General features: G+C 34.4%; 1 protein-coding gene across 6 annotated transcripts in view; it reads left to right on the plus strand.

The window, feature by feature from the left end:
* Positions 1-5,848, plus strand: part of LOC106070951 (putative glycerol kinase 5) — a 40,346-nt gene extending 34,498 nt beyond the window's left edge. For 5 of the 6 annotated variants that reach the window (XM_056012586.1, XM_056012590.1, XM_056012587.1 and 2 more), the window contains 3 exons: positions 2,044-2,251; positions 2,444-2,577; positions 4,674-5,848. In XM_056012586.1, the coding sequence (XP_055868561.1) occupies positions 2,044-2,251; positions 2,444-2,577; positions 4,674-4,825 (494 nt within the window). In that variant the 3' untranslated portion in view covers positions 4,826-5,848. The remainder of the gene's footprint in view (positions 1-2,043; positions 2,252-2,443; positions 2,578-4,673) is intronic. The other variant, XR_008775042.1, reaches the window with a different exon arrangement.
* Positions 5,849-10,796: the final 4,948 nt, after the last annotated feature.

Raw genomic sequence — 10,796 nt, forward strand, 5'->3', positions numbered from 1 at the left:
CTGGCTAATTCAGGCAACCCATTCCATTCTCAAATGGCACTATGAAAGAAGGAGCACTTGTATGAATGTTTTCTAGTGTATGGATAAGAAATGCCCTCTATCTTTGTGTCTTTCTGAGTATTTCATTAGGTTTTTTTTTTCTATTTGTAAATTATGATTTAGTGTTTTATGTATTAGAGCTACTTTACTTTTTATTCTTCTGTCCTGAAGTGCCTCAAAGTTTAGTGATTTTACTAATGGTGTTACTCTAATCAAATTTGAATATTTGTTTTTAATCTCACGGCTCTATTTTGTTCTAGTTTTTTAAATGTTTTCTTGAGTTGATGGATCCCAAACAAAGGATGCATTTTCTAATATGGCATTTTAGTGTGATTTGTAAAAATTTCTTTTAATAAACCCTACTGCTCTGCTTGATTTTTCAATACTTTCATTGATATGGGGATTTCATTATAACTTTTCATTTATTATTACACCTAGAGTTTTTAGTCTGTGTGATTTGTTTACCATGAATAAAGTAAGTAGTTTTTATTTGTTTCTGTTTTTTTTTTAACTCTAACTGGAATTTTTCTGGGTGGTAAGATTAGATTCCCATTTCTGTAATTCTTCTAATTCTTTTTGTAAAATTTCAATATCTTGTGTTGTTTTTCTTATTCTATATATTATGCCATTGTCTGCAAATAATCTGACTTTTGTTCCTGAACTAATGCAATTCGGTAGATCATTTATGTAAATTAGAAACAGTAGTGCACCTAACACTGTTTCTTAAGGTACGCTAATGCAATTCGGTAGATCATTTATGTAAATTAGAAACAGTAGTGCACCTAACACTGTTTCTTAAGGTATGCTAATGCAATTCGGTAGATCATTTATGTAAATTAGAAACAGTACACCTAAGACTGTTTCTTAAGACGCATGAGTTTATTATTGGTATTGATTTGGAGCCATTTATTATGGTTTGTTCTCTTCCTGTTAGAAAATATTGAATCTGTTGATGTAATGAACCATTAATGCCACAGTATTTTACGTTTTTTAAGCAGGCTTCTCTTGCTGGTAAAATCCTTTGAAAAATAACTTCCACTAGTGCCAAAGCATCAAAGTATCAAAGGTTATTTTGGATGCATGACATTTTGGAGTATTATTTAGAGACAAAAGGAACTTCTCTCTCTTTTCTTTGTTTTTAACCCTAACCCCTCTTTTCTGTTTGACTATGTTCTACTTCTAAATTTAAAAATCTGAAGAATTAAAAAACGACTCTATTTCTAATCATTTTAAAATAACTCTGTTTCTAATCATTTTAAAACAACCCTGTTGATAATCAATCATCATGATTATAAAATGCTAGGGAAATAACACATGAAATATTTACAGGAGATGCTTTTTTTTTGTATTATGTCCCTTTCTTAAATATGAATGTGTACGTTGTGAGATGTCTTGTAATGCTCTTGTAATGAGTTAATGTGCGTTTGGCAATGTATACTAAAAGAAATATCTGTCTTAACATATTACTTATTTTACTGGTCAATATATGCTAACTAAACTGGCTCAACATGTTCTGCGCCACTATGTAAATACACCTAACTGCAAAAATAATAAAGGTTTGACCAGATTGCTGTCAGACAGATTACAGTATGGCATTTGAAGAAAAGTCAGAGATTGTGTGTATAGATTGTTACATTACTTGTTAAAATTTTATTTATTGACTAAAATATTTAATTCACCAACAAGCTAAATGATTTCAATTTTATTGAATTCGAATTTAAGATTTATTACTTGTAGAATTTTACAGAAATGCCATTAGTAAAATGAGAGTTTATCTAAACATATCAACATTTCACTATTTCCTGTGTGAGGTTTGGGCTAGGATGTAATAATCTTCAAACCTGAAGAAACATATGAAATATGTAAAATGAACAAAACACACATGTATTGGACAAATAATTTCTTTTTAAGGTATTGCTAAATTTCCAGATGAGATAATTAGCACACATTTTTAGGCTGTAACTTCAATTTGTTTTTAAAAGAATTTAATTTTCTGTTTTTCAGATTCTGGTGGTGTTGTATTTGTTCCAGCATTTAGTGGCCTGCAAACTCCATTCAATGATGACAAAGCTGTCACATCTATTTTTGGCTTGAATCCCAACAACACCAAGGCCCACATAGTGCGAGCTGTGCTTGAGTCCCTGGCCTTCCGCTTCAAAGCTTTGTATGAGACAGTTCTTACAGAGACTAAGATTCCTTTTTCTCATGTTAGGTAATGTATTACATGCCATGATTTGTATTAGTTCTCAATGTCACAGATTATTGTTGTCAGATGTTAATTATATTAGGTACCAATATGACCAGAATAGTATATTTTACATCAACTACATCTTTTACTAATAATTATTATGACTTTAATTGTAGGTGTCATTGTCAGTAACTATATTTTTCCATAATTTTTCAGAGCTGATGGAGGAGTGGCCAATAATGATTTTTTGGTTCAACTTATGGCTGACCTTGTTGACCAGACCATTGACCGTAGCTGTAATGGTGACATGTCCTGTTTGGGAGCTGCTTTTTTGGCTGGTCTTGCTAAAGGTGAATAATGTTTTACATCTAGAATTAGATTGCCGTGTTGGGTGTAAATTAAAAAAAAAAAAAACCAGTTTGGTATACAAATAAACAGAAACTTTATCAGTTATTTTCTTGGTAATCATAAATTGTCTGCACAATAATACTAATTGTAATCCTTTCTAATCTCAGTAGGTTATCTAAGTACATGTTTTACCAATTCACTCAGTTGTATAGCATACTGCAACTTTCTATTATTTCACGTTTCCAGCATCTATTTTAGCATGTCTTCCTATTTTAGGCCTGACAAGATTTTGGGAGAAAATATTCTGTAGTCATTTTAGTCTTTAAGTTACTCTAGGCCTTAGAATGTGGCCCAAGAAGTAACATTCATGTTTTTTTTAATAATAATTAGTAAATTACTGTCAACAACCAGTTTGAATGAATAGTGGCTTTCTTTACCATATGTGATAATGTTATTCTGAACATTGTAATTTTTTTGTTTGTTTTAAAAATTAAAAGATTATTATTGGTTTAAATTAAAAAAAAAAAGCAAGCAATGATCTGGAAATAATTTTAAACATTGCATATTTTCCAAAGGTGTTAATTTGGAAAACCTTTTGTCAATAATAACTATATTAATTATTTTTTTTAATGTATTGGTTTAAATTTTTAAAAAAAGCAAGCAATAATCTGGAAATAATTTTAAACATAGCATATTTTCCAAAGGTGTTAATTTGGAAAACCTTTTGTAAATAATAACTATATTAATAATTTTTTTTAATGCTTTAAGACAATTCAAAACGAGTTGAAATCTTTGCTGAAAGTGTTGTTTGGGAGACTTAGAATTAAAACATTTCTCAACCTTAAATATTTCAGAGTTAACTCTCTTTCTACATAAAGTGTAAATATTCTCTTTGGATCATAACTCTCTAAATACATAAAGTTTAAAACAACTCTTTGGATGATGTCTTTTCTTCTCCACTTTATAAGCAAAAAGGTTTCACTTATTTAATGCCCTGGTCCCTGACAGTCGCACAAATGATTGTACTTTCATGTGTTGGAAGCATGGTCGAGAGGCTAAGTACAGTCTGCTTGGCTTGGCTGCCTATGAAGGGGGCTCGAGGTTCGACACCGGATCTGAGCAGAGTTGTGTTTACTGAGCGCCTAAAGGCAGCATGAAAAACCTCTCCTAGATACCTCTTCCCCCACCACTGGTCCACAAATGAGATTGGACCATAGCGCTCTCAGCATGCTATAAGCATCAAAAAAGCGCTATATAAAAGCTATAATTATTATAATCATTATTATTATGTAGAGTTCTTAATTGCTCTGGTTAATTATACTCATTAAAAAGAACATAATTTGGTAAATCACAATTAGTAATAAGTCAACTAAAATCTAAACACCCCACGCCTGCAGTTACATTAGAAAGGAAGATTCAAAGTGCGATGTACAATCAGACCAGGGCCAGACTTAATTGTTGCAGTGTATCCAGATACACATGATACAAGGAAATAATTACATTTGCGTGTCCAAACAACATTAGTCTTTGTAAATTGTAAATGAAGCAGTTCTTTTCAAAAGCAGTTCTCTCCTACACTGACTGGAGATTTTCATTCAGTCTTTTTGCTATTTTATCATTACTATTGATATATAATAGTTGTTTTTTTAAAAAGATATACTTTTATGTGCAAAATGATTACTTTGTTTGGAATATACGTTCTCATATTTTCCTTTGCCATTGCTAGAATCTCTGCCCATGATTTGCTCACTGTCTCAGTTTTGACAAAGGCATGTTTATATTTGTGTTTTTGTTTAATTTTTATCAAGTTGTTGATTCTTTTTATGAGGATATCAAAAGAAATACAATATTTTAGATGACAATCTGAAATAGTCTCTGGGTTTCTAATGATTAGGCTTGTGAAATAAGTTTATAATCTCAGATGGTAGTCTGTAGTATGTGGATTCTGACATTGATTAAGTAAAATGCCTTTACATGATCTGTTGAACAAGTGAGTCAGCTGACCAGTTCCATTTATTTCTCTTTGTTTGCATTCTGTGTCTGGTACTAGATTTGACCATTTTTTTCATGGCTTCCACACTTGTTTCTTTATTTACAGGTGTTTGGAAAGACAAGGATGAGTTATTGGCCCTGCGCCAATCAGACAAGGTGTTTGAATCCCAGCACAACTGGTCCAGTTTAAAACCTCTCTACCACCAGTGGGAAAATGCCATTCATCGTTCCGAGAACTGGTTTCCTTCCAACTACTAATTGCTGCCAAGTTAGGATGTTTTTAATTATTTTTAACATGCACAGTGTATGTTTTGTTACAATGTTTGCTAAAGAAATCAAGATTGTTACAATTCTACGACAGCTACAGAGGAAGGCAGTTACAATTCTACGACAGCTACAGAGGAAGGCAGTTACAATTCTACGACAGCTACAGAGGAAGGCAGTTACAATTCTACGACAGCTACAGAGGAAGGCAGTTACAATTCTACGACAGCTACAGAGGAAGGCAGAAACACAAAGATTGCCTTAAATTCTTTGTTTAAAATATATGTTTGCCTTACATTCTTTGTTCAAAATGTACTTTTAAACAAAGAAGTCAATAAAAAATTTTTATGTCTGAACATTTGTTTGTAACTTCCGACCACAAAATGTACATAAAATTGAATCTATGCTCATATTTTATGTCAATGTGAATTGTGTTATTTGATAATAACATTTATTTTTGTGTCAGTATTTTCTTTTCATGTTTGATTCAAATTGTTGACTTTAAGGTCAACAACAAATAACTAATATATTTTGCACAGATTTTTACCTTTGTGGCATACATTTGACCACATCTAGCTAGCAAAGAGATGGTTGAATTATTCTTATTCTACTTTATTTTTTAATAAGCCTTTGGATAAGATAAGAACGAATTCTTTATGCCTTAGTTATCTTATGCATTGTATAGGCAGGATTGTAATAATTGATGGTTGAGTGGTTCACCTTTTTTTATATGATGGGCCTGTTATCATGGTCTAGCATTTAAACTGGCAGGCCAGTAAAAATGATATAATTTCCAAATTTTGTTATTTTAATCATGTTATTTCAATGATAATCTAAATATTGTTATTTTATGCAAAATTTGTTTTATTCTTGCATCTGATCTTGTTCAATAACCCAAAACTAGGTTGTTGACTTAAGACTGTATTTGACTTTGTATCTGTTTCGATACTGTGTATCTGACTTTAAAAGATTTCATATTTGAGATTTGAATAAATCAAAATTTATATTTCTTTGAAATTTTGTATTACTTTGATCTTACTTTAAGACTTCGATCTTACTTTAAAGATTGGCTGGATGTTATCACATGCATTGATAATGTCAGATGATCTTTCTGATGACCTAAAATCCATATTTTGATCTTCTTGCTATATGAACACCAGCTGTCCTTGTTTATAAGCCCTAGACAACATTTTGGCATCACTGCAACAAACATTTTCAGCCTGCGGGCCAAATAAATTCCCCAAATTCTTTTCACTGCCAAAAATAAAATAGAGCAGATGCTATTTTTATTAGGAAAATGTTGTCTCCTAATCTTTCAGTAGTATCTAGTTGGATGTTTTGTTTTCTCGATACAATAATAACCTTCTGATAGGATACAATGATGTTTAACAGGTTTCGCTCATTTTATAACTGAAAACGTTTATATGCTCACAAAGTACTTGTAAACATCCTAATCAACCTTAATTTTTTTGTTTTCGAAAATTAAGCAAGTTTTTGCTATTAACGCAACACAGAAACCAATTGTCACGTTTTGTCAGATTTTAAACATCAATGTCGTGGCACATCAATCAGACTTTCAAGTTCTTTCACTCAAAGTATCGTTTAATAGCGCAGAAGTTAAATTATTGTTTCTTTGGGAAAAGATATTTAGTTGCAAATCCGTTCCGCCTACTAAATGTTACAGTTTCGCTTGGATGAATGCTATGAACGCATGTAAAGGCAAAATTTACTTATTTTTTATTTTTTTGTTGGCATTTGAGAAAACCTGAAAGCTTCAACTTCTTCTTCTTCTTCCTCGTTCTCTTTTTTATGTTGGAACGTTCAGATGTAAAAAGTAATAATCTGTCCAATTTTGAAGAATTATATAAACTCAGAGCCAATTCTTCATTGGTTTAGCTTTCAAATTTCATCTTTGCACACATTTTGAATAGCAAGACCATTAAAATGCTGAATCCACATGGCAAGGACACAGCCAGCGCTAATATCCATAACTCAATCTAAAAAAAGTTAGAGAATAAAAAAACACTTTTGTATGAATATTAGAATACCACAGAATAAAATGTGTCCACTGAGAAGTGCCTCAACTCTGAGATGTGCCCATACTCTGAGAAGTGTCCCTACTATGAGAAGTGCCCCAACATTGAGAAATGCCCCAACATTGAGAAGTGCCCCTACTCTGACAAGTGCCCCAACATTGAGAAATGCCCCTACTCTGAGATGTGTCCAGACTGAGATGTGCCCCAACATTGATAGGTGCCCTAACTGAGATGTGCCCCAACATTGATAGGTGCCCTAACTCTGAGAAGTACCCCAACTCTGAGAAGTGCCTCAATGTTGATAGGTGCCCTAACTCTGAGAAGTGCCCCAACATTGATAGGTGCCCCTACTCTGAGAAATGCCCCTACTCTGAGATGTGTCCAGACTGAGATGTTTCCCAACATTGATAGGTGCCCTAACTCTGAGATTTGCCCCAACATTGATAGGTGCCCTAACTTTGAGAAGTACCCCAACTCTGAGAAGTGCCTCAATGTTGATAGGTGCCCTAACTCTGAGAAGTGCCCCAACATTGATAGGTGCCCTAACTCTGAGAATTGCCCCAACATTGATAGGTGCCCTAACTCCAAGAAGTGCCCCAACTTTGATAGGTGCCCTAACTCTGAGAAGTGCCCCAACATTGATAGGTGCCCTAACTCTGAGAAGTACCCTAACTTTGAGAAGTGCTCCAACATTGATAGATGCCCCAACCCTGAGAAGTGCCCTAACTCTGAGAAGTGCTCTAAATCTGAGATGTGCCCCAACTCTGAGAAGTGCCCCAACATTTATAGGTGCCCCAACTCTGAGAAGTGCCCCAACACTGAGAAGTTCCCAAACTCTGAGATGTGCCCCAACACTGAGAAGTTCCCCAACACTGATAATTTTCCTTCCCCACCCCTCCCTGTTTTTTTTTTTTACATAATGAGTACTATAGACGGGCTGGATCGAGACCAATCGCTATAGTACAACTGAACTGTGAACCTGAACTATGACCTGTGAACCTAAAACGTGACAGGTCTGTGGTCAGGTCTGCTCTAACGATTGGATAGATCTGCTTCGCGGGCTGAATGTTACCCGCGGGTCGTGTTTTTTAGGTCTCCCTGTGTCAAACCCTATTTAGTGTGAATAGCTTAGCACGATAATTTTTATGGTACTTCTTATCATCCTGACTTGAACTTGTGGAAGTAAATTTTTCACTAACATCTTTCCTGTACTAGTGGTAAGCTATCACAACATTTCTATGGTGTTGGTAAATTCTGACCTCATACTTGGACTAAGAAACCATCCATTATTTATAGTCCATTTCTTGGTAATATGATTTTTAACATGGTAAGTGCGCTATAGTCCATATCTCATTCTTATCTTATATAATACAGACATTACTTCAAAAAAAGATGATGATTACGTCCTACAACATTATGGAGATTTGGGTCTAGACAAAAAGTTTTGGCAGCTGGTAATACGTCAGCCTTCTCAGCCCCAGGACACAAAGACATTTTGCTTGAGTTAAACTCCTAAAGTCCAAAACTTACGTAGTTATAGACATCAGAAAAAAAAAGAATCCAGAAACTATTAACTGACATGATTGAAATGAAACCAAATGAAGCACCTGGACCTGACGGCATCTTAACTAGATTTAAATAACTTAACAACGAACTAGCGCCAGTATTCAAAATACTGCCTGGTTGTGCTCGGCTGTCGTTTGGATTTATCGATGGTCCAGGTTCAAACCCTGCCCGCTCCCATCCCCCGTCGTCCTGCAGTAGGTTTGGAGTTTGGACTAGGAAGTAAACTATCTTCAACTCTGAAGGAACATCCGAAAAATGTAAAACATTTTACAAACAAACATTTTACTTTTTCCATCTTCACAGAAAGGAGAGTAGGTCTACCGACTGACTGGAAAGAAGCTAATGTCACTCGTCTAAATAAATAAATAAATCGGATCCAGAAAACTACAAATCAGTATCACGAGCAACACGTGTAGAACACTAGAATACATAGAATGTATGTAGAAACATCATAAACCACTTATATAACCTAAATAAAATATCTTTCTTTATTTATACCAACACCGCTTTAAGAAATTTAGGTCACGTGAAACTTAACTAATAAGTCTAAAAACTCTAATTGATGACTTTTCCAAAGGATAATAATGAGCAAACAGGTGTCATTTTATTACAGGTTATCTAAGACATTTGAGAAAACAGATTCTAAAAACAGATTCTATGGGCATTCGGTCAAATGTCCGGTGGGCAGGTAGGGTTACCAAAAGCAGGGGCGGGGTGCTATATGGGCATTCGGGCAAATGTCCGGTGGGCAGGTAGGGTTACCAAAAGCAGGGGCGGACTGGCTATATGGGCATTCGGGCAAATGTCCGGTGGGCAGGTAGGGTTACCAAAAGCAGGGGCGGACTGGCTATATGGGCATTCGGGCAAATGTCCGGTGGGCAGGTAGGGTTACCAAAAGCAGGGGCGGACTGGCTATATGGGCATTCGGGCAAATGTCCGGTGGGCAGGTAGGGTTACCAAAAGCAGGGGCGGACTGGCTATATGTTCATTCGGGCAAATGTCCGGTGGGCAGGTAGGGTTACCAAAAGGGCCTCATGAATCCCAATATGGCAAGTATTAAATTGCTTAAACGTTTTATAATACTCTATTATAAAAGTGGCCCTCTGATAGTCGTATAAAAAAAAATCTTTTACAGACTCTGCATTAAATGTCCAAAATATTTCTAATACTTATTTAATTTAATAGGTCTACATTTTCCATTGACAGAGCTACTAGGTTTCATATATAGTCTATGGTTTCATCTCGGCCCCTGGCGCCTAGTATTCAATATAGAACTAGATATTATTCCTAAAAAATGCACACTTCAATCAAACTAATGTAAATCTAATAGATCTACATACAGGTCTGTGATCTGCATATTTAGTAGGCATAAACCAGTCTATGTTTTTCCAAAACTGTGTTCTTCGAGATTTGAGTAAGTTTTCTATATTTTTCCCGTATCTTGTCACAAATTTATTATTGAAAGTTATGAGATGAAAGTAGCCCGCGAAGAAAGTTAGATATAGAATTATTTTTTTTTAAATCTTCATTTTCAACCTCGGCACTTCACCACTTAATGAATTAAATCTACATCGAGATTTGAATCTTCTAGATTGTTTACAATTACTGACACGACAACTTTGAACGAGTTGACAAAGACGCCATTACAAAGCACTTAGACATTCCTCTCATTAGAAAACTTTAAGAGCGAATTAGTTTTCTTTTTAATTTGTTTTTTTTATCCTTTAATTAATAGAAGCCGCAAACTAGCAGAAAGAAATTTGTTTTGGAATCAATTAATGAAAGGTGTATCGCAATCAATTTCACTTTTCAAAAGAATCACTGGTGAGCGAAATAAATTTAAAAAAACAACAACAACAAAATTGCAAGAAAGAAAGACTCCATTAATTGGGTGTTTGCAATGAAGTGCTCACGTGCCTATGTAAAAGCTCACTTAGACTCTTCGGCGGCATTCAACAAAGATTTTTGAGAGCGCATCTCTTCGCTTCATTTAGTCGACAATAATCTGTGGCTGTGTCTTCACATAAAAGGATTAAACAAAGTAGATCTAGTTTGAAAGGTGAGTGGGGATATGAAAATACATCTAAAACATCTTTGGCATCTTGAGAAGAATCCAACGTACAAAAACTTCAATTGTTTGCTGTTGACCCCTTTAAGTTTGTTTATGAGACAAATAGGGCTTAGATGTAGGGCGTAATCATCTTCTTTTTTGAAGTAAAGTCTGTATTATATAAGAAGATAAGATAAGTTAGTAACACTGTTAACAATGTTAGTAACACAGACTAAAAACGCAAAATACCTAGGTCTTATAGTAAATGAAAAACTGTCATGGAATCCCCATATTGATGAAACAATAAAAAAAT

This window comes from Biomphalaria glabrata, chromosome 15, assembly GCF_947242115.1.
Source record: "Biomphalaria glabrata chromosome 15, xgBioGlab47.1, whole genome shotgun sequence".
Taxonomy (NCBI): Eukaryota; Metazoa; Mollusca; class Gastropoda; family Planorbidae; genus Biomphalaria; species Biomphalaria glabrata.